This window comes from Sinohyriopsis cumingii, unplaced genomic scaffold (assembly GCF_028554795.1).
Source record: "Sinohyriopsis cumingii isolate HCF-2022 unplaced genomic scaffold, ASM2855479v2 utg000957l, whole genome shotgun sequence".
Classification (NCBI taxonomy): Eukaryota; Metazoa; Mollusca; class Bivalvia; order Unionida; family Unionidae; genus Sinohyriopsis; species Sinohyriopsis cumingii.
The window spans coordinates 926,922-953,288 of record NW_028315947.1 but is presented as its reverse complement, the minus strand read 5'-3'; the positions used below and the strand labels follow the sequence as shown (position 1 = coordinate 953,288).

Genomic DNA, 26,367 nt, shown 5'->3' with positions numbered 1-26,367 from the left:
GCAAATGACTATGGTGTAAGTTCTCTTGGTCTCTGACAAGTAGAATTAGACAGTTCTATTGGTCTCTGACAAATAGAATTAGACAGTTCTCTTGGTCTCAGACAAGTAGAATTAGACAGTTCTCTTGGTCTCAGACAAGTAGAATAAGACACTTCTCCTGGTCTCTGACAAGTAGAATTAGACAATCTCCAATATCTATCTTTTCAATAAGAAAAGACAGGATACTGTCATCAAACACAGGTTCCAAAGAAGTCAAAACAGACCAACATTTTAATGGTTTATTTGAAAAGGACCATTATATTGATAGTTTAATACAACAATGATATTAAGATGCAGTTTGTTTAATCTTATTAAAAAGAAATTATCAATAAAAATTCAAAAATTACAAAAATATTAAACATAAAAAGTTAAAACTAAAATTTGTGTTGTGGACAACCTATGAATTTAACTTGCTCAATCTGTTACAGTTGATTATCAACATAAACCAGCTACAATTTGTTGTGATTTTGTAAATGATAGAACATAAATAACATATCACTCAATACAAGTTATTTTTTATCACATGGAGAAAAGCTTGTTTTAGACATTATGCTTTAAGTCCTATTAACTTGGCTTGTTTCCTTCGGAAGGTTTTGTAACCAACACTCTATGAAATTGACCAAATGTTCAATCAAGCAACTCCATGTACCAGTTAACAGTATACAAGACATTTGATTTAACATCAATTTTCTGGATGATATAAAAACACTAGTGCTTTGTTGAGTTATTTATGGACACCAAACTATTTTAATGATACAACCAAAATTTAACTTTGATGTTTTCTTAAGAGTTCTCATGATCTGTGAATTTGTAATGGCATTTTATTTTCAAATCAGTTGCATGAAATTTAAGACAAAAAAACAACAATAAAACCTCGATATAATTATACATCACCCAGAAGTTACAATCAATTGTTTGTAGCTCAAAATAGGAAAGAGGCATCATGCTTGATGAAACAGAGGCAAAACCATTATTTGTCTTATATGTCAATTTTTGCTGTTTGTCTTTAGTCCCTTGATTAGAGTTTCAGATCAAGGATCATGATTGCATTAAATCCATCACCAAATAAGAATGTCTGCATGCAGTAGAATGTGATGCAGACTTACATTCAACACTTTCCTTGGTGTAGTCAGCTCTGAGGCATCACTTAGCCATTATTTTAAGTTTTAAGAGAAGTATGAGTGATTGTGATCCATATATATTCACTTTTAAGTCAAGTCCAACTGCAGCATATAGCAGAAATGCTGGAACAAAATGCATGCAAAGTTGACATTCCATGATAAATAGTGCAAGAACGAAATGCATTCAAAATGGGCATTCCACAATAAATAATGTATTCTGATACCTGGCAGCAGGTCAGATATTTTCTGCCAATTTAAAGAAAGATCATGACAGCTGACAACCAGTTAGTCTCATCTCAACTGGATCACAAGAAGTCAAACAGAAGAACCCTTACATGAACAATATGTGCTAGGTTTGTGGCTGTCCATGGAAGACTGATGATTTTCTTCAAGCTACTCTAGTTTCCTCCATCTCAAAGAAGACCTCATCACATCAAGTTACTGACAAGTTTAATAAGTTGTGAGAACAATCATCACATATCGACAAGAAACTTTAAACTCTATTACTGTTCAATAATGATAATTAAAGAGAATTTCTGCGATGAAAAGTAAGATCTGACTGCAAGCTCAGTTACTTTGCAAAGGTTTCTGCTGATGTATCATGTTAAATTCTGTTTTTGTTGTCATGGGTTTAACATCTTTTCATAGCACACAATAGGTTATATGTGTTGGCCAGTATAACTGGTAGATGAAGAACCCACATAAAAACCCGATAAGAACCACCGATCCACAGGAAGATATTGGCCAGCATTTTTATATATAAAACATTAATCGAGACTAAGATTCAAACCCATATGAACAGATGTTATATGTCAGTGATCGGCAAAGGCAAGCACCTTAGTCCACTCTGGCACCCTGGGCCACATGAAAGTTCTGTTATCATTGCAAGACAGTACATAATTAGAGACTGTTGTAAATCAAAACATGGTATAGATTATATTGTCTATGTTTATGTAAGAATCATTTCTTGTACTGCAGTTATTCTCTGAAAGGCCAATCATAGTTTCATCATGCTGTTTTACTATTTTACTTCATGTACAATGCACTTACTTTGTGTACAATGCACATACTTTGTGTACAAGGCACATAATTCATGTACAATACACTCTGTGAATAATACTTTGTGTACAATGCACTAACTTTGTGTACCATGCATTTACTTGTGTACAATGTACTTTACTTCGTGTATAAAGCACTTTGTGTACTTACTTTGTATGCAATGCACTTCCTTTGTGTACTATGCATTTACTTGTGTACATTGCCTTAATTTTCTGTACAATGCAGTTACTTTGTGTACACTGCATTTACTTGTGTATGATGCATTTACTTTGTGTAAAAAGAAAAGAATGTTATTAGGACAATCAAAACTTTTACTAACAAACATACACAAATGTTAATAACAGTAAAATGTATATATAACCATTAACTTGTATATAAACATTAACTCATTAACCATGTTTATTTCTATCTATAACTCGTTAATTCCTGTTTGTTTGCATCTTTGACTCATTAACCGCTTGTGCCCCATTTAAGCATCAGGAGGTAGTACAGTACATCAGATCTCTATGATGTCAAGGTCATTTAAGATATACTAAAGAAGGTGGCATTAGAGTAAAGAAAATGGATGTAGTTCTAAAATGATACCAAAACATCTGGACTTTCGTGCTGCATTACAAAATACAGAGGAAAAACAAAATTTGTGAGACCCATTTTTGTTACACCAGAAATTCACCCATGGCCAGGATCCAATTATGTGCCTGGATTTTAGACTTTCTGACCTCTCATCTAAGGCAGACAGGTCTGAACTGCACACATAAAGGCAAACCTTTGTAAAAAGTAGGATATGATAGGGATTTGGAGTAAAAAGTGGCCAGGACAAGAAAATGTTGGGTTCTATAATACAAAAACAAATAATCCAACTTTTACCCTTCTGCACATGCATGGGCAAAAGAACCAATGAAAAACTACATTTCTAACAAATAGTTCTCAGGCTGAACTAAAATCTCTTGCAAGCTTATTTATTTGGATGTATTCATAAACAGCCCACAAAATGTGTTTCCTACTCGCATTTAAGGTGAAAATGACAAAAATCACAAAGGGTTAACAAGACAAATATGTAGGCAGTGCCACAAATATTGAGCATTAAATAATTTACAGAGGCTAGAATAAAGTAGAATATATTAAAAGAATCTTCTTCCAAAGCAGCTTATAAAACTCATTTTCTTTAAAAACTAATCCAATACACATCCTTTTCATGAATTTATAAAGCACCAAGAAGAATGGTATTCAGCAAAATGAAAAAGAATGGTCCACAGGAACCACGTTCTTATCACACCATCACAGTCTACAATTACAAGCCTTTTTGTAGAAGTGCATGTATTTTAGTGCCACGGTCTCAGAAGGATCATAATTATCCCCCTTTGATAAATGCCATTTTTCTAACCTTCTGAATGAAAAGAAGTCAATGTTTATGGCGATTAGAATGCTAAGAATACATCACAACCTTTTGCATCAAATCCTGCTTTATTCATCAAATTGGTTTGATTTTAAAAATGTTGGAGTACATTTTCACAGAAGATTTTGCTGTATGCTTAGATAAAATGCATCATTTACATACATGTTCTTAATAATGTACGTAACACAGAGGTAAGAGTACAGAAACATCAACTGACCAGGCCTTCCTAGTGCTCATTTCCTTGCCAGTATTTTCTCCAACTTTCCACAAAAGACTGAAGTGTATGGAGCCTTTTGCACTTTTAGGTGGCCCTGTCTTTTATTTAACTCTTTATTACATGTACTTGCTAACTGCATCACTACAATACTAAACAAGAGCATTTTAATTTTTACACGAGCAAGGACAAGTTAGCTTTAACAAGGTCAAGCAAAGTTCCAGTAGCTGATAACAGTTCAGGAAAGATTAAATCTGTTATGAATGGCAACATATTTATGCATGGGAGGTGAACATTTACATGGGGAAATAAAAGTATGAAAATTCAATTGCGAGTAAAAGATTCATAAACTTGTATGTAAGCATGACATATAAAACTTATTAGATACTGTGATCTGCATTGTTAATTATTAAGCACAACTATGTTTAATATGATGCAATATGTCATAATTCAACATCTTCCAGAGTTTTAAAAATTTTGATTCTTCATTATATTTATTTGACCTTGCTTGAAAAGAAAAACATAACAAAAATGTTGTCCTCAATAGTTCTCAATAAATCAGTAGTTACTCAATTTGGCCAACAAATCCTAATATTATTCTAAACAAATTTTGAAATTAAACATTAAACACAAATTCTTTGAATAAAAAAAAAAAGACATTTAAATGTTGTTGTTCTTGTTGTTGTAGGGTTTAACACCATTTTTCAGCACAAGATATGCTATACATGGCAGCCAGTATAATTGGTGGAGGAAGAACCCTGGAAAACCCCGGGAAGAACCTCCGTCCCACGAGAAGCTACTGGCAGGCTTTCTCACGTACAAACATTAGCCGAGGCTGAGACACGAACTGACGCATACAGAGGTGAGATGGCAGTGATCCGCAACGGTGAGCGCTTTAGACCACTCGGGGCCCCACATTTAAATGTAATGGTTTACTGTACACTGTCTGATTTCATGAATAATTATTAAAAACATTCTTGATTCTGAATATAACTTTTTAAATTCATGACGTGAATCAATTACCCATTTATGATGTGCACACAGCTGTGAACAATTTTGACCCGGGGCAGTTGTCCCATAATTCAAAGCAGATGTTGCGTAATACACAGCTGTTCCATGCTACACAGCAATTGTCCCATAATAAAGCAATTGCCCCATAATTCAAAGCAGATGTTGCTTCATACACAGCAGCTGTCCCATAATAAATCAGTTGTTCCAGAATACAAAACTGTCCCAAAATACAAAGCATGTATCCCAAAATACAAAAATTGTCCCAAAATAGAAAAAAATAGGGTCTCATTATCTCGACAGTTGTCCCCTAATGGAAAGCAACTGAACCATACTTCAAAGCAGTTGTCCTATAGTTTAAATTAGACATTTCACACTATAGAACAGTTGCCCCGTAAGTGAATTAAGTTGTTCCACAATGAACTACTTAATTATGGTCTATGCCATTCATTTCCAATCACAAAAGCTAGCAAAGCCTGCATATCAAACCTGCCAGGGGGTTATAAACCCACTTGGAAGAGGGTGAAATAAAATGGGATTGAAACAAAAGTATAAAACTCTAACCCTTGCATTAATGTACAGTGTGCATAGATATACACATGTACAGATGAACATGTACACAGATGTAGAATTCATCACTATGTTTAGGTTTTGTTAAGACTGGCTTTGGTCTAAATTGTTTGCAACTGTGTGCACAATGTTCAATGTTAAATACTATCTGAACATTATACTAGCTATAAATATCAACTTAAAGAAAGAATGTTTGTAAATTTCATTTTCAGAGAAGACTGAAAGCTAAGATCTACACAAAAGAAAAAACAAATAAATGTGAGTTGTTGAGATAGTTTTCCAAAGTTCCCAACCCCCCCTGAGGTAAATTCAAAATTAAATAGCTCTAACACTGATCAGTAAAATGCCTTTAAAAGAAACATAAGTACAAGATTAATGAACTACTTAATATGAACACCTCAAGTATATGACTCTGGCAAAAACAACTGCTCAGACTAGAGTGGATTAAAACTGCAATTGTTTATAAATGACAAACAAGTAAACAAAGTAAAAAAGTGATAACCTTGAAGTTGTTTTATGAACTAGAGTCACTTCCATGGAAAATTCCAATCATTTTATATACATATCACCTACCCCCACCCCCAATATTATAACCCATGCATCTGAAATATGTTCCATGTATTAAGTGTCCTGTGTGAACTGCATTTTAGGGTTAAACTTTTTTTCAAAAACATCATTGTAATTGCATTTCTTCTATATCTGACCTTTGAATCCCTCCCATGGACCCATGGAGACAGGAATAAACTGTTGTATCCCATTAGCAGGTGGCTACAGCATGGGCTACCTATGTACGAAGTTTGGTGAATTCCCACCAAGTGGTGGTTTAGGTAGGGAGAGAAATACAGAAGACAGATTTACAGATGGATGGGTAATTACATAAATTATATCATTAAGAAAACTAACTGGATAGAATTATATGACCTTTCTGGATCTAAGGTACAGTGGTCTCACACTGTAACAAACAGTGGGTCCATAACACTCCTTCACTACAATGATGTGTTCATTATATCTGGGTAACTGATTACCATCTACTAATTGTCTTATCTGAATCCTTATATATCCAGATATTCATCATGGTGAGTTTACCACATACCCTTCCCCACCCCATTAACTTAAAATTGCAAATGTTATTCCAATATAAACTGCATATTCATACATTTGTCTTTATATCAATCAGTTCTGAAGTTGAATTTCTATGGAATTATAATTTTATATGGTTAGAATCTGAACAATCCATTTTTATTTCTTTAAATAGGTCTAGAAACAGACATCAGCTGTATTTCAATCCTATGCACATGGGCCAGATGACACTGCACTATAAATGTTGGCTACATGTAGAAATGAACATGACTTTGTAATAGAACTATAAGTTGTAGGGGTGGAGTGGTTTGCTTTTAAAATGCAACTTTCTGCTCCTGTTTTGTATTAATAAAAAAAAGTCATAATTATTTCCATATAATGATTTGAACAAGAAATATTGTCACTTTTCTTTCCAGTGCTATTAAAAAAAACGTGGCGGGTATCCCTCTTTACCAATGAAACTGAATGGTCTGCTCCTAAACTTGGCCGAGGCAAAGAACAAATTAGACTACCGTGCACTGTTTACTGCAGCCTCAAAGGAATTTTACAATGTACAGCTAACATACAAGATATGGTCAACATCAATCTATTAGTATGTGTTAAAGCAATTATCTGTCAAGTCTAAAAATGACTTTCTGTGCAGGAACTTCCAAAGTGGGCATGTATAGTTTGGCAAAACATAGTTCTATCAGACATATCGAGCACATACGACCAATTCTGTAAGCCTTTTCATACATATCTATCTAGTGAATTCACTTTTTTTTTGTGAGATATCAATTTTCATGGATTTTGTGGTTTCGTTGGATGATGAATTTCAAGGCCAATTGGACATTTTGGAAACAAATGGACATCTTCCCCAAGCCACAAATTTATGTACCTAAAGTAAGTCTGTCAGGTTTCCCAAAAAGATGAATACTGATACCATTGAGACTAAATTACAGGTGATAATGAATCATACAAAATCTCTTAAACTTAACTTGGACAAACAAATTTTTTAAAGCAATTATTCCAGATATTTTCCCCTACAACATCTTTTGTAAGCATTTCATTCATTTTCACCTAAAATACAGAATCTAACTGATAACAACAGCAGTTCATGTTCCCAAAGTTCTATAGTGTTATAACAAAATAAAATTTCTTTGCTTAATTCATTGGTACTTTTTTTAAACACATTTGGTTTCAGTTGTATTTAGAAGTGTCATACAAAAATAACAGAAAGCATTACTAAATATTGATGGCAATTCGACATGAATGGATACTGTATACATGTATATAATATGGACACCACATATAACTTTACAACAGACATGTATATTATCAATATTCAATACATATTCAAAGAATACATGAAAAATAATAGAAGGATGAAAGAGTATTAATGTAGTCATGCTTCATGCATATTTTTTTAAAATGTTAATTTTCAATATATTATTGTCTCAATTTTAAATGTACGCAGTTTACAGGATTGAACAGAGAAATATGTGGACAATAGGCAGAATACTTTCTGGACTGTCTTCTTTAGCAGCCCCATCAACGTCTTGTAGCTTGCTTGATATTCTGCAAAATAATGAATTTAAAACATTATTCATTCTTGATCAAAGCACACTCCAAGTAAACCTGTGAATAAAATATGGTGAGACAACTGTGTCCTTCATAGACAGGAGTTCTTTATTGAGATACCTCTAAAAATGTCCCTTGGTATGAACTCTTAAATAAACAAAAATTCCCTCCCCCACAATTATAAATTAAATTTCCAAGCAAGCTATAAGAAAATTCTGAAACATTTTATATTATGAACACATTCATGAAATGACCTGATCAGGTTTTATCAAATGAACGGGTGCATGGTTCATGAGAGATAGCATTCTTTATATGAACTCATGACAACTGAATTTTGAAACAAAAAAGGGTTTTCTGCGTATGTCCACAATGTCTAATACACATAAAATAGAGGAAATTCAGTATAAAGAGTTTTTTAATATGGGGTTTCCTCAATGGTCTACTTAGATCACCACATTTATGTATGAATCCTGTGAATCATCATTAGCATATATCATTTGAAATGAGTGATTCCTGTATCTTGTCTACGATGCCAACACTATTATAAACATAATGAGTGGCAGTATGTTGCCTATGGTGCCTACACCACTAAGATTAGACTAAGTCATCATGCCTATTATGCTGACACCACGATCACCAGAATGAGTAATACCTCAGTGCTAAAAAAATCTGATAGCCCAATGTCCAGAGATCCTGTAATTTCTAATCAGATCTCTCCTATATTCTAAGTGAAAAGCACTAGGCTTGTTGAAAAAAAATTGCCTGAGAAAAAGTGTAAAAAGCCTAAAAAAATTATTATTTATCTCCATGTGGGCCCATGAGCCATCTGAAGATCGTCTACTGACCATAGTCCTAAAGCTGTAAACTTTGTGTACAAAGCAAGGTATATGACCTATGATGGCTTCAATGTTTAATAATTAAGTTGCCCCTTTCTCACGATTATACTGGAGTAATGCAATACTGGTTAAAGCTTATTGTTCAGAATCTATGAGACTGTATGACAATTAAGCTAAACAACAGGATTAACCACTTATAAAAGCATCCAAAACAACTTTTTCACATTTAAGAATAAAAGATTTTTACTTTGTGTTTTTATTCATTTACTTCAATGAGTTGGTAGCCACAGATTCTATTGATGTATGATTATGTTTTAACTCATTCTCATGCATTCCCTGTACTTTGACATGAATTAACTATAGAACCTTAAAGATCCTGTGATGATTGATTTATATAAAAAGGACCCATGACTCTCTGACTTTATTTTAGTTTTAAACATAAATCTTTCAACATGTTGAGATTACTGCAGCGTGCAGAAAATGAAATTACTCCAAGTTCTCCAAATACAAGGACAAAAAGAAAAGCAGATGATGCTTTGCAAAATTCTGTGTTGGAGAATAACAAGAAATATGACGATGAGGCAATGAAAGAATATTTCAGCCTTTATGGAAAGGGACTTATGAATGGCTTGGATATGATGAGAGCTGTGAGATGTTTTGTCAATACTGTACAAAGTATCAAATATCAGCAGTGAAAAATGTGTTTGCGACCGGAACTGACCAGTTTAAATTAGACTCGGTTAAGTCACACCATTTCAATGCTGCAAATAAGTCATATATGTTTCTTTATGAACAGAGTAATCAGTGTTCAGCACCAAAGAAATATATGCAAAATGTGAAACTGGCAGACACCTATGTTGAAAGATGTTCTAGAAACTAACCGCAGCAAACCAGAATACAACTGTTCAAGCTAGTAACTTTACACTTGCTGATTTCAAAGGCAACATGTATAAAAATGATATCTTCGAAGAAGAATTTACTTGCAGCATGGATGCAATCATTCAAAATGAACACGGAAAAGGTGATGAACAGCAGATTCTATTGCAGGCAATTGTTTATCTGATATGTACATGATGCTACAGTAAAGACAGATTTGGTCGATATATTTCATTTAAACGTAGCAGATGCCAGGGGTGTAAAAGATGGTCTGGATACTGCCGTCACAAGACTAGACTGAACATTTGCTGATTTAAGTGACAATGAAAACTGGAAACCAACAATCATGTGTGCAAATTCTGATGAGCAAATGTGATGCAAGTACTGAAAAATGGAACAATGAGAATTATCTTGGATAAGGCCCCATGGACAATCCCAATATACTGTGTGGCCCATGAACTGGAATTGACAGTAATTTTTCAGCAGCCACAGACTATGTTCTCTCAAACAGAATTTGTTGAGATACATCAGATCTTCATAGATTATAAAACTTAGGTTATACAATTTTGTAGCGACAGTTACAATCTTAGATTTCTCATTTTACTTCTTTAATTGTCAAATCATGCAGCAAAGTGGTTTAGGGAACTTACAATTGAAAAAAAATTATTTAGCACATTTATTTTCTGAAATTTATCACTTATTCATTTATTATTTATCTTTTAAAGTTGAAGGAGAAGATCATGAAACAATTGGTCTTCCTTATATTTTGGAACTGTAGGAGTTTTAGTCCAAATTCAATGGGGTGAATCGTGGTGGGATGGAAATAAAGAACATCCTGACAACCAACTTTGGACCATCCTAGTAGATGAACTTGTCATTGATAAGTCTTTACCACCTGAACACCTCCAAAAAAGACCCTTATCATCTCTTAATTTCATGATCAAAGCTGTAATTTTGTAGCAGTGATACATACTGTTACCTGGTAAATTATGTGCTTGAAAACTGTTGTATAGCACTGGTCACTTTAATGGCTGAATCAAAAACCATAGAATATATAAATCTAGTAATAATTTTGACTTGGAAAATGTATTTAACAGTCATACAGATATGGTCAGAAATTATTCAAAATATTTTGGAATTGTCATTTCCATGAACAGTATTTATTTATTTAGTTGTAAATTATATGGTAAATTTGCTGCAGGTTTGAGAAATTCAATCAGAAACCTCTGAAGTCCTTTCAAGCTTGAATCAGAGCCCCTGAAGTCTTTTCAAGCTTTAACTAGAGCCCTCGGAACTCCTTTCAGGCTTCAACCAGAGCCCCCAGAACTCCTTTCAAGCAGAGACCCCTTAACTCTTTCAAGCTTCAATTATTCTGCTGAACTCATTTCAAGCTTCAAGTAGCACCCCTAAACTCCTTTAAAGTTTCAACTAGAGCCCCCTGTACTCCTTCAAGCTTCAATTAGAGCTTCCTGAACTCCTTTCAAGCTTCAACCCGAGCCCCTGAAATCCTTTCAAGCTTTAAGCTATAATGAGCTTCCAGAGCAGAGATGTAAACTGTCTACACATGGGATAATTATTGTTGTTGTTGTTGTGGGGTTTAATGCCATATTTCAGCACACGATAGGCTATGCATGGCGGCCAGTATTAATGGTGGAGGAAGAACCCGGGAAAACCCCGGGAAGAACCACCGTCCCACGAGAAGCTACTGGCAAGCTTTCTCACATACCCACATTGGCTGAATCCTAGACTCGAACCCACGCAGACAGAGGTGAGATGGCAGTGATCCGTAACGGATAGCGTTTTAGACCACTCGGCCGCTCTGGCCCCCCCATGGGATAATGATGTTCTGCATCTGTTCGATCACATTGTACCACTCCTCCTTATAGTTCATGATGCATTCCACAAATACATCAACTTTAATAGCAAAACTGAAAACCTACACAAATTCAAAGATCCCAAAAGCACAGGTCTATTCCACAATGATTAGGAATCCCACACCTGAAAGTGGTGAAAATGTTAAGTTGATGGAAATCATGTTAGTAGTGAGTCCCTCTACAACAGAATGTGAAAGAGGGTTCAATCTTGTGAATAACATCATAAGTGTAATGACAAACTGTATAAAGCAGGACAGAGTTTAGATGCTAATGAACATCAACACTGCTGATCCAATGAGTAAAGAGGGCACTGAAAGAGCAATTTGGACAACTGCTATGTCTGGATCTGGAGGATAGCATTGTTTTGGGAGGAAAACATTGTTTTAAGTGAATATTTTGAGATCTGAATAAAAAAACATGTCACTTTAATATGATTTTGTTTATTTTCAAGTACAGCAATTGCAATGTCATGTGAAAAAGAATGGCAAGATAGAGCTCTTCTGGGCACATAGTGTTGGAGTCTGGGTTTGTGAAATTTGTGTCAGTGCTTGTGAATATTTTCAAGGCACTAGCCCTGGACCTGTGTCTGAAAAAAAAAATTCTTTCAGCTCTCTACCTATGTATTTGGCAGAAATTTAATAAACTTTTATTAAATTTTTGTTAAAAACTAAATTGTCATTTATATGTGAGTTTCTCAGAATGGTTATAAAAAAATTAAACAATTTCTTTTTAAACTCAAGGACTTTTCCTGGAAAAGCCCATTTTAGACAAATTCAAGTACCACTGCAAAATTTCTGTACTTTCGACATCCATGTGAGCCCGCCCTTGTCTCTTCTTATCTAAGTTTTCTATCTCCGTGTCTCCAGCATCTTCCAATTCCCTTGCCACATGAAATTGTACCAAGAACCAACAATGAAGTGGAGATGTGGACAGAAGGACAAGAAGAAATCAAACAGAAATCGAACAGAAAGACACCATTACCTTTTGGATGTTGATCCCAGTCAGGCTTTCCACAACTGAGGGCAGTCTCTCCATTATGCCCAAAACCTCTCCTGTAAGTTTGGAAGCTCCCACATCTCCCTTGCCACTGGAAACCATGGTGATTTTTTTGGTTTGACTCAGTGGGGCTGCAATCTCAGCAGCAATCTATGTGAAGAAAGAACATTTAGATAAATGACCTGGATATGAATTCATTTATTTTCATGGCTTTAAATTCTGAGTTTTGCAAAATATTTTATTGTTTTCTACACTGGGTTCATCGCTTTCTAGGTATTTAACTTTGTGGTTTGTTACAACTGTGAAATATGTGAAACATTTTCTCACCAAGCCTTTTTTATTGCAGATAATAAGTTTAAAAAAATTAACACCATGTCAAGCTTTTCCTAAGGCATGTTCATAAATATGACATTAATTACTATATTTTAACAATGGTATTTTCAAATGATTTCAAGCGGACAATCCACCTATGTATAAAAATAAAAGCTGTATGTTTTTTTTATAAAGTACTCAGTGTAGTGACAGGAGCTGACCTGGAACATTATTATACTGCAGACCACCCAACTACATCGATGAATAAACAGTACATGGCAGTTAGAACATTCATTTACAAAGATGCCATTTCCCATGGCAGTTGTACTAATCCTTTGCAAAAATGCCATGTCTCATGGCATTTGAACCACTCATTTGAAAAGATGCCATTTCTTATGGTATTTAAACCATTCATTTGCAAAAGATGCAGTTTCTCAAGGCAGCTGGAACATTCATTTACAAAGATGCCATTTTTCATGGCATTTAAACCATTCATTTGCAAAAGATGCTATTTCTTATGGCATCTGAACCATTCATTTGCAAAGATATAATTTCTCAAGGCATTTGAACCATTCATTTGCAAAGATGCCATTTGTCATGGCATTTAAACCATTCATTTGCAAAGACGCCATTTCTACTGGCATTCAAACCATTCATTTGCAATGATGCCATTTCTTATGGCATTTAAAACCATTCATTTACAATGATGCCATTTCTTATGGCATTTAAACCATTCATTTGCAAAGATGCCATTTCTACTGGCATTCAAACCATTCATTTGCAATGATGCCATTTCTTATGGCATTTAAACCATTCATTTGCAATGATGCCATTTCTTATGGCATTTAAACCGTTCATTTGCAAAGATGCCATTTCTACTGGCATTCAAACCATTCATTTGCAATGATGCCATTTCTTATGGCATTTAAACCATTCATTTGCAAAGATGTCATTTTTCATGGAGATAATGGGTATGCTGTATATCAATCACAACAACAACTTTTTTAAAACTAAATTTTAAAAACAACATTACCAAGTTGCTGGATTAACTGTGGTGAAAGAAAATGTCTTTCAGCTAAAGGTCCCTGATGATTCCATTACACAACTGCTTTTATGATTGACTCTTTACGTCTCTGTTTGCATTAGTTCCATCACACTTATCAACAAAAAACATATTTTATGTTTTCAAATATACGCAATTGTCATTATGTCAGTGGGAAGTGGTGAGTATCAGCTTCAGTTTCTGATCCATCATCCTTCATGCAGACTATGACAAACCTGTCCACTGTGGCCATCCACAGGAAAAGTGCAAAGTAGCCTTTACAGACAGGTGATCTCTGAAGGCAGGTTCAGCTCTCAAATTATGCTCACGACAAATGCATGTTTAAAGCACAGAATAGCAACTTCTCATTATTATTTGTAGCAGTACCATTGTTACTATTTTGCATATATTACTATTACTACCAGTCATAGTATGTTATCAAGATACATGTATTTACTGTAGTTATTCAGCAAAAACAAAAACAGAATAATAAATAAAAAGGTCCACACAAGATTACTGTATCCTCAGTTTAATCCCTCATGTAAATTACATTATCACCGATTTCACTTGTTTTGATGTTTTGATCTATTTTACGCATTTCCTTTAATTTGCATTCAAATTTTACATTTGCCAGGGAAACACAGTATTGACTTTTTTGTACGGCCAGCAGGTGTAATTAGGCATAAAACAGGTGTTCACACTTCAAACAACTGATGGATTAAGTAGTTGCTCAAACTCAACGAGATCATACAACAGTCAGCTTTTATCCGCGACCTCTGATGATTGGGGAATGAAAAGAAGCTTTCAGTGACTGTTGATTCATATAATATACCTATACCAGGCCTTTCTGAGCAAACAAAAGCTAAATTTACATACTTGGAGTGGTCACTGTTTATATGCTCCAGTGACAACAGAAGGCAGGTTGAAACCACTGTGTATGTGTGTGAGTGTGACTTGGATTTTTAACACAGCTTTAACAATTTTTCAGTTATATCACTAAGATGTCTGTAGTGTGGCAGTTTATAGTGATGTCTAGCAATGAGGCATCATGCCACTGACATGTAGCATGATGTCCCATCCAGTCACATCATCCTAATACCAGGCTGACCAGTCCTAACACTAACCTCTTAATGCTGAGCGCCAAGCAAGGCAGATGTTAGCACCATTTTTGTAAGTCTGTGGTATGACTCGATTGGGAACTGAACCCACGACCTCCTGCATCTGAGGCGGATGCTCTAACCACTAGGCCACCGGAGCGGTTTAAAACCACTGCTTGGTCAAGAAACTGCTGATCACATAAAACAGGGTGAAACTAGTGTTTAAGTAAGAAACCCATATCCTCTGACCATAGAAAGCAGGGTGAAACTTCTTAAATATGAAACACATCGTTGCTGATCATAGAAGGCAGGGTGAAACCACTGCTTAGATATGAAACACATGACCCTTGACCATAGAAGTCATGGTGAAACCACTGCTTGGGTAAGAAACCCATATCCAATGACCACAGAAGGCAGGGTGAAACCACTGCTTGGGTAAGAAACCCATATCCACTGACCAAAGAAGGCAGGGTGAAACCACTGCTTGGGTAAGAAACCCATATCCAATGACCACAGAAGGCATGATGAAACCACTGCTTGGGTAAGAAACCCATATCCAATGACAACAGAAGGCATGGTGAAACCACTGCTTGGGTAAGAAACCCATACCTTCTGACCATAGAAAGCAGGGTGAAATCACTGCTTAGACATGAAACACATGACCCCTGACCGAGGAGGACAGGTGACCACTGATGACGCAGGATATTTGCCTGGGGGAAATTAAAATGGCTGTCGTGACCAGGTAATCACTTAATTCTGGTGACCATCAGGACTTGTTTGACTGCATTTATATAAATAGCATAATACAATGTAGACCTAACACTATGTTATAAGTAGTTGGACATGTAAGCATTGTTCAATAATAGTAACTTCTTGTACAACTTAGGGATTGGAGTTGTAACCTTTGTGCAATAACTGCCTATATAACTAGTGACTGGAGTTGTAAGCATTGTGTAATTACTTCCTATATAACTAGTGACTGGAATTGTAAGCATTGTATAAATACTGCCTGTATAACTAGTGACTGGAGTTGTAACCCTTGTGCAATTACTGCCTATATAACTAGTGACTGGTGTTGTAAGCACTGTATAATAACAATAAATGCCTATACAACTAGTGACTGAGTTGTAAGCATTGTACAATTCAATAACTGCCTATATAACTAGTGACTGGAGTTGTAAGCATTGTATAATTCAATAACTGCAGCATTGTACAATAACAAAAAACTGCCTATATAACTAGTGATTGGAGTTGTAAGCATTGTACAATTCAATAACTGCCTAAATAACTAGCGACTGGAGTTGTAAGCATTGTACAATTCAATAACTGCCTATATAACTAGTGACTGGAGTTGTAAGTATTGTACAATTCAATTACTGCCTATATAACCAGTGACTGGAGTTGTAAGTATTGTACAATAACAATAACTGCCTATATAACTAGTGACTGGAGTTTACGTATTGTAGAATTCAATAACTGCCTATGTAACTAGTGACTGAAGTTGTAAGCATTGTACCATAACAATAAATGCCAATATAACTTCAGGACTAGAATAAGCATTATACAATAATAACAATAATGCCTATATAATTTAAACATTGGGGTAAACATTGTACAAAAATAACAATACATGCATATATAATTTTGGGATTGGAGTAAGCTTTGTACAATAAGTGCCTACATAACCATGGGATTGGATCAAAAAGCATTGTATAATAACGATAAAATATTTTATAATTTATAGACTGTGGTGAGCATTGTACAATAATAATATTAAATGTCTACATAACTTAGTAATTAAAGAAAGCACTGTATAATAATAATTACTGCCGATATATAATTTAGCTAATCAATGAATATGTAATCTCAAAATAAAACCTATAAACGTATGTTTCTTGTTCTAAGGTTAATTCAAGGGGTTAGGGTGATTTCAAAAGTGAACATCTGACATGTTCTTGGGTTTAAGTGAACATCCCAAAACAGGCCATGCCAAAATGGCTCTACTGTCTCTCATGTGACAAATCTCAATTCCTGTTAACTTCACATTTAATCCTTTCTGACTTAAAAATGTGAAAAACTTACTAATACTTTGATGAACATGTGTGTTCAGAATCTGAGGAACCTTTTAGAAGCAAATATAAATATGTCATCATATTCCAAAACAATGTAACCATTTTTTTCTATGAACTTTGATCAATGCCCTTGACTTTTGAGCTTCCCATGACCAAACAACCTTCATGCAGACTTCAATTGCCAATGAATGCATGTTATCAAATAATTTTAGATATTGAACATCCTCATGATGAGTTGATCTTGCTTTTGGAGACCTTGGTTGGGGACAAGACAACATGAGCAGAATTCAAACAGTCTGACCTTGGGTAGAGTTTCAAGAATCATATCCACCATGGCAGCATCCTGATAATCTTTCCACGCATCGGCTTTCTTGGCCATCTGCTCTGCTTCTGCCTTAGCCTTGGCCTCAATAGCAAATGCCTCAGCCTCACCCCTGACCTGAAATATACAGCCATTAAAGTGGTTGAGATAGTAAACTTTCAACCATGAATAGTGAATGCATATACTGACCCCGGACCCTCTCTCCTTGTGAAAAAAAACGCAACTAATAACTGTACAGTGTAGATAAAAAGATAAAAATATTGAGAGAAAGGCAGTGAGAGAAATATAACTTTACTTGGGATACTTTGTGTCTCAGCCTTCAGATTTATCCCTGATAAGACAGGAGAAAGGTTATGGTCTGCACTGGAAGAGAATCTGACAAAATATGTGGTAGCTTCTGATTCTTAAGACTCATTTCACTAAAAAGTAAGGAGGAAGTTTAAACAGAGGTTGGCCTTGAAGATATAACCATATATGTGGTACATGATAAATACATCCATTACTCTCAAACAGCTCTAATGTTAGAGAGTTGTAAGAAAACTATGAAACTTAAAATACTGACCCCTGACTTTGACCTAGAATATAAGACCTTTGACATAACTGCTAATGTTGATATACAAGTACAATAAATTTCATCTCATGATCTAACATGGCTCTTAACTTCTACAGAGGAAAAGAAAGTCACATAAAAATACTGGTCCATGATCATGAAAACTGAACTCCAAATGTGGTGAATGAGACACCATCTAATGATAAGTATACCAAATTTCATCCTTAAAGATTAAAGGACACAAAATGTATAGGCAAAAAGAAAGTATGATGAAAAACTTCAAATATTCAAGTGACCCTGACCTTGAACATAAGAACACCAATTAATTACACAACAAACCTTCTAACAATGATCTATAAGTATACCATGTTTCATCCCTTAATCTTAATTGGACCAAATCTGAAACGTGATGGAAACCAATAAATATTAAGAGGTGACCTTGACCTTAAAGATATGATCCAAACTGTTGGGCAACACATCTTCTAATGATGCTGCATAAGTATAGAGTTTCATGTCTTAATTTCAAACAGCCAAGACACTGACCTTGAACACAGGATCATAATGTAGTACAAAACACACCTGAATACACCACATTTCACCACTTAATCTCAAACAGCTCTAAAATAACAGAGTGCAATGTAAAGTATGAGGGAAATACAGAGCTGTACCTTGAACATGAAGATATGAACCCAAGGTGGCTTGTAACAAACCTCATCTCCTAGACTCATATACCATGAAAGTTATAGAGCAAAAACAAAAACAGTGAAGGAAAATGTAAAACACTGAGTCATGACCTTGACACTCTATATAAGACATCTTCTATGGTATATATCATACCTTTCATGATAATGCACATGCATGTTAAGTTTCATCCACTAATCAAAAATGGATTTATTCTTCAGGAATGTAAAGAAAAGTGTGATAGACAGAACAGACATGCAGATCCCATGTCACCTGATTTCAATGAAAAGGCAGGGAAATATATAGGATTTTTAAATGGATAGTGATGTGTTAATATTATCAATTCTGAAGTAGCTGAAAACAAAGTAACCAATATTAATAACAAAAGGCATCAAAGAAACAATTAACAGAAATAACAAAAATTATCAGGTAGTCACAAACACATGTACTGTAAACATCCATCATAATGAAAAACACAAAACAATGCCATCTTCTCACAATGATTTTTAAGAAAAACTTGACATGTGCTTCTTCCACAAAAAGATAAGAATACTATAGGGATTTTGGAAAAAATTATATGGAAAATATGCAGGGATCAAAAGACAATCAGGATCTGAAGGGTTAAAATACAGGTACAGCTAGAAAACCTTTATATTATTCAACAGAAACAATGGCATTTAGAGATAATACACATCCCCCTGGTCCCCACTATGTAAAGAGTCCTTGCGAAAGTACGCACTGATGCAGAACATTTATGGTACTTCTTGTTGTTCTTGATTTTTGGGGTTTAATACCATTTCTCAGTTCCATACATATCAGCCAGTTTACCTAGTGGAGGAAGAAACCAGGAAAACCCCAACAAGAATCAATGCCTTGCAGAAAAGTGCAGCACAATACCAACTTGCATGGGGCTTGGATACTGCAGTGCTCACATACATGCTTTGCACCTCTTGTCCCAATTGTGACAAGTACCATTTATCAGTCAGGGTGTATCTTACTAGGAAATAGATAACTATATAATAACTTATTACTGGAACAGATAATGATGCTTTCTTAATAGCATAGCACACCATGTAAAATAAAAAGTTATTCATACTGTACTGACACTTACCCCATGTGAATTAGTGTCAACTGTATTATACATGGTGACAATTTCATGAACAATTCATGCCAACAATATTATGTTCATAAGGGTTCATACAACTTATATGTATACACACCTGTACAGTGTGTGTGTTATTTGGATTTTTAACATTTCAGTCATTTCGCTATGATGTCTGCAGTGTGGAAGTTTATAGTGAGGTATAGAACTAAGGCAAATTACTGCAGACATGTAGCATGATGTCCCACCCAGTCACATTATCCTGCTTCTGTACATGTAGTTTTCAAGCCTAAATACAATTAGTTTTTTTAAAAGAATCTCTGATTTTTGCATTTTAATTCTGATTAGAAATCAGACCCCTTTAAATGTGCTCAGCAAATATGAATGTCACAGGATAAAAAACTATTTCAAACGTTTGTGTGAATATATTAGAAAGAAATTAAATATTAGGATTCAAATGAATCTAGCTGTCATTCTATGCCAAAAAACCTTAAATATTAAATATGTAACAACTGTTTAAAATAGTTCTTTTTTAACAATGAACATGATAATTGCATCAATGAAGTACATAGTACTGCCTATGGGTTTCCCCTCCACCGCATCTCGCATTGAATTCAGACACATAATGATGGAGGACTAATATTAAACATATTTTACACGGATTTATTATGGATGCAGTGATATCAGTTGGTGAGATCATGTGGTGGTTCTTTAACTATTCATGCTAGGCATGTACGTTACATGTACTTATGCATGGTTCTCTTAACAAAGTGAAATATTATAGACGTAATCTGTATTTTCATATACATTTACTTAAGATGGTAACTATGCCAATGAATCACATAGTTGTGTGCCATTTATTTGTTACAGGTTACTTGCTATAGCATGACAATATGATGCTTAGCACAACATGACAATATGATACTTAGCACAATATGACAATATGATACTTAGCACAATATGACAATATGATACTTAGCACAATATACAATATGATACTTAGCACAATATGACAATATGATACTTAGCACAATATACAATATGATACTTAGCACAATATGACAATATGATACTTAGCACAATATGACAATATGAAACTTAGCACAATATACAATATGATACTTAGCACAATATGACAATATGATACTTAGCACAATATACAATATGATACTTAGCACAATATGACAATATGATACTTAGCACGATATACAATATGATACTTAGCACAATATGACAATATGATACTTAGCACAATATACAATATGATACTTAGCACAATATACAATATGATACTTAGCACAATATGACAATATGATACTTAGCACAATATGACAATATGATACTTAGCACAATATACAATATGATACTTAGCACAATATGACAATATGATACTTAGCACAATATACAATATGATACTTAGCACAATATCATATTGTAGACCCACAACATAATGCTATAGCAGGGTTTCACTGTCGATTGCGAATTGTTACAGCTTGTTGTGCAATCAAAGTATAAAAAAAGGTCTTTACCCTCAATGCTTCAGCTTCAGCCTCTGCCTCCAGTATGATACGGTTTCTACAAGAACAAGCAAAAAAAGTCAATTAAAACCTCTTGGGATCCAAAGAGGAAGATTAATCTTGTACTATTAGCAATGTTCCCCATAAATTCATCACTAAAAGCCATTCTGAAGACAAGGCACAAGTGCACAAAAACTATGCCTTGATTGAAAACTGTTTTAAGTGTTTGAATGAAATATAACTTTTTCTTTTAGCAACATAAGTCTGGTATATAAAACATTTCAACTGCCTCCAGACCAATGTTTGATCAAAACAACACAACGATTATACTACTTTAGCAGAAGTGTTGACCTTTATACGTGTCTACCAATAGTTTCCTAAAGTCCAATCAGTACTTTTAGCCGCCTGTCTGTTATTGGCCAAACAAACAATGACTGCTGGTCCACATTAGTAGTTCTGAAGAAATTCACAAAGTGTGCATGTGGCTATTTCTAATGTCACTGATCCGTTTATTAGCTGTCCATCCTCCGTCTTTTCAAACCAACAACAGCAGTTGGCATGAGCTAACTGATGCAATATAACAATTCTTCATGTATACATTTATTTCTATTAAACTGATCTCTGTTATTCAGAATGCTGATAAATCCAATTAATTTTCATTTGTGAACAGTTCAGCTCAAATCAGTCTTCTTAAATTTACACAGAATAACTTTTCACTCATAATTATACAGATGCTTGCATGCAGTGTAGTATTATTAAGCACTTCACTGATAGTTTAAGGAGACAAATAAATGAATAAAAAAGGCAATTTTTCAGTAAATTATGGATCTCTAAGAATACCTACCCAATCACATTGCATTAACAAAATAAGCTTGCTACTTTCTGAATCCAGCCCTCCCAGCAAGACAAAAATCTCATTAAAATCTCATTAAAATCCCAGAGAAAACAACTAGAGAAGGTTGACTCTGCATGCCAACCAACAACTTCTGTTATGTCTTATGAAAGATTCCATTTTGGAAACTGGATGAACAATTTTGGTCTATTCAAGTGAAAATTGGCTACTAGGACTGATATATCCTCATCATAACTGTTATCCTTCTGCCATGATGCCTCAAAGTGATGGATATCGAGCCTATGATGGTAATTGGTGATTTATACAGACATTATTTCAATAAAATGACAAGAATGAAAAACTTAACGACTCAAACATTAATAACTTGCAAAATACCTAGCAGCAAGGAGAGGTAATGAACAAGAGTTATTCCCCTTTGCCTAGAAGGTAAAAATACTTGGCATATTTATGGGAGAGACGAGTACAGGAAGATGCAAGCTTATTTTGATAACAATATTGCGATACGAGAACATATCTGATGGAGAAACTGACATGCAGCATCTCTGCTTAAAAAATCTGCCTGTGAATGCATGCCTTAAATGGTAGCCTGTACATTTCTGAAATATTCTGCTGAAACAATGGTAAAATCTTAACAGTCAAGAGATCTGCTTGAGAAACTTTGAGAGGTACAAGGAATACATAAAATGGGTCATCTCACTGAGAACTGCATTACGATTCTGCTCAAAAGTAAAAACAGGAATCAGGGTACAGTCATTACATCTTTAATATTCCACCAAAGCTGGAGTGATCTATGACTTTCAAAACTTGAACACAGCACTGGCAGAAAATTGTTATCTATGTCCATTTATTCATTGAGAACATGAGAAAATTCTGATGAACAGTTAAGGTGGAAACAAGATGAACCTACTTGTTTGCCTCAGCCAGTTTTTCCAGCCTGTATCTCTCAGCATCAGCAGGCTTGCGTACTTGGGCCTCTAACTCGTGCTCACGACGTATGATCTCCTGCTCTTGCAGCTGAATTTGTTGAGTCCTTTCTATCACCTGTACCATCATCGTCTCCTCCTTGATTCTCTGCTTTGTCTTAGCTGCCTGGTAACAGAAATAAATAACTGTTTATCCCATAAGAAGTTTGAGATATATACCCTAAAAATACAAAAATAAGCCAAACTAAAAAATAAACCTGCCTTAAAAATAAGCAATCAAATTGCTGTAATATTTTGCCCTTGAAAGTAAGCCAGCCTCGAAAATAAGTTATGATATTTATGTATATCTTGTATAGGAGAGATTGAGGGAGATGGTTTTAATGCATCATAAACAAACATGAAAGTTCTGAACTACAATAGATCTGAAAATATAACTGTAAAAAAATGTACTGAGACACAATATATTCCTCATTAATTCAGAATTTAAAAATATAAATTTAAAATATCTATCTCATTCTGGCATTATACTTAGTTAATTTTAAACAAATTATCGATTACCAATATGTTTAATAGAAAATACACATATCTGAAAAGTAAGCCGATGAAACTTACAAATAATTGATTTAAAAGACAAGTTAAATTTATAGTAAGTAAAAATTGTATAGGTATATAAAAAATTTCTCTCTGTATATTGAAACTTTTATAACTGAATATGTTTCACAGATTGTATTTCTATGGAAAAGAGTTTAGTATCAATCATAAAATTTATGAATTACTCAATGCTGCAAGAAGCTCCATCAGTATCACATACTATTTTTCATAATAAATGTTATGAAATCCAGTAAAATTTAACCCGCTGTGTTCAATGATAAAATCCCCTGAATGCTTATTTTAGATCAAAGATGTCCATGAGATCTTTTTAAGACTAATAACAGCTATCAATTTCAATTAAATGTCTTAGACTAGTCTATATTAAGAGTCTGAGATTTCTGCCACATCAACTTGAACAGACCCACATCTGTTGGCACATTGCATGATGGCAGATCCTGGTCTGTAAATTATGCACTTGGATTAAAAGAATCTGAGATAAAGATATACAGTTCTGCCACATTAACTTGAATTCATTGTCTGAATTATTCTGCCACATTAACTTGAATTCATCATCTGAATTATTATATCAATTACTCCTTACAAACTGCAGAGACCCACATCTGATGGAACACTGCACGACTGAAGATCCTGGTCTGTGAAGTTTGCACCTGGAATCTACTTGCAAGCAAGTATATAAGATACATTAATTCTCATGGATAACGAGATATTTCATAAAAGATTTACCTGTAGCTCATAAGCAAGCTCAGACTGTGCCTTTTTGGTCTGTATCTCCATGTCATATGAAGCCTTCTTAAGTTCAAAGTCTCGCTGGGCCTTGGCAATTTCAATATCATTAGCATAGCGTGAAGCCATCCGTCTCTCTTCTGCAATAGCTTCCTGTAGCCCCAAACAGTACAAAATTACATACATATAAAACACATGCAGTCCAACAAAAAAAATTAGTCCCACGAAGTTCATATTTATGCAGAGAACTATTAAAAAAGACACAAGGCATTGAAATTCTGTTCTTTTTGGACAAGTGTCCTTACTATAGACATTGACCAATAAATGAAATTAAGGGGTCCATCGCATCTTTTTATTAGTAGACATCCTTAGTGTATAATGAAACCTGTCCAAGCAGACACTTCTACCAGATTATTAGGGTTAAAATTACAGAACGCATTTTCTTCAATTCCTAAACATTTTTAATTTACCAGAGGAGACAAACTGATAAATGAAAATATTTCATAGACACCAAAATGTCCTTTATTGACAGTTTTCACCATGTCTACATTCCATAAGGAGAGATTTCCATGCCAACATATTTTTTAAAGGACAGATGCAATGGCTCAAAGGCCTTCGTTACTGGCAGCTGAATGAACACAAATCAAATGCAAATGAAGTGAAAATGTAAGACAAATTTCAGATTTTCTAAAATCAGCTATTTCAGGGTCCGTATTGATGAAAATTCTAGGCATAAGGTTCCTTTTAAATTTTGAAATTACTAACAAATTAGTCTTCTGTCTTAGCGATTGACACATCATAAAAATATACCCTGCATAGTGGATTAAATAATATATTTGGTAATATATTGAGTCTTTGGAACAAGTTAAACAAAAACTTTTTCTAAGCTGCATTAAGGAAGGGGGATGTTGTTGTTGTTGTTGTTGTTGTGGGGTTTAATGCCATTTTTCAGCACACGATAGGCTATGCATGGTGGCCAGTATTAATGGTGGAAGAAGAACCCGGGAAAACCTCAGGAAGAACCACCAACCCACGTGAAGCTACTGGCAAGCTTTCTCACATACCCACCTTAGCCGAAAAGGAAGGGGGGTGACTTTAAAGGTTGAAGAAATGGCTGGTTTAGGAATACAATACACTTTTATTTCCTTTGTTTCTATTAAATTGCTAAACTAAGTTATTTGGAGGAATCAAGCCTTCAAAAGAAGTTTGAAGCTGGTCCAAAATGGAAGGATTTTACATAATTACTGTTGGGTAAATAAATGGTAAGTATGAATGGAAGGATTTAACTTGATTTCTGTTGGGTAAATAAATGGTAAGTATGAACGGAAGGATTTAACTTGATTTCTGTTGGGTAAATAAATGGTAAGTATGAATGGAAGGATTTAACTTGATTTCTGTTGGGTAAATAAATGGTAAGTATGAACGGAAGGATTTAACTTGATTTCTGTTGGGTAAATAAATGGTAAGTATGAAGGGAAGGATTTATCTTGATTTCTGTTGGGTAAATAAATGGTAAGTATGAATGGAAGGATTTATCTTGATTTCTGTTGGGTAAATAAATGGTAAGTATGAATGGAAGGATTTATCTTGATTTCTGTTGGTAAATAAATGGTAAGTATGAACGGAAGGATTTAACTTGATTTCTGTTGGGTAAATAAATGGGAAGTATGAATGGAAGGATTTATCTTGATTTCTGTGGTAAATAAATGGGAAGTATGAAGGGAAGGATTTATCTTGATTTCTGTTGGGTAAATAAATGGTAAGTATGAAGGGAAGGATTTAACTTGATTTCTGTTGGGTAAATAAATGGGAAGTATGAAGGGAAGGATTTATCTTGATTTCTGTTGGGTAAATAAATGGGAAGTATGAATGGAAGGATTTAACTTGATTTCTGTTGGGTAAATAAATGGGAAGTATGAATGGAAGGATTTA

At 34.5% G+C, this 26,367-nt stretch overlaps 1 protein-coding gene across 6 annotated transcripts in view; it reads right to left on the bottom strand.

Annotated features, from left to right (window-relative positions):
- Positions 1-264: 264 nt before the first annotated feature.
- LOC149772951 (flotillin-1-like) overlaps positions 265-26,367 on the bottom strand; it is a 71,896-nt gene continuing 45,793 nt past the window's right edge. For all 6 annotated transcript variants that reach the window (XM_089947034.1, XM_089947037.1, XM_089947033.1 and 3 more), the window contains exons 7-12: positions 24,436-24,588; positions 23,085-23,266; positions 21,337-21,382; positions 17,454-17,591; positions 12,615-12,779; positions 265-8,044 (exon numbers count right to left, since the gene is read on the bottom strand). In XM_089947034.1, coding sequence (XP_089803160.1) covers positions 8,018-8,044; positions 12,615-12,779; positions 17,454-17,591; positions 21,337-21,382; positions 23,085-23,266; positions 24,436-24,588 — 711 coding nt within the window. In that variant the 3' untranslated portion in view covers positions 265-8,017. The remainder of the gene's footprint in view (positions 8,045-12,614; positions 12,780-17,453; positions 17,592-21,336; positions 21,383-23,084; positions 23,267-24,435; positions 24,589-26,367) is intronic.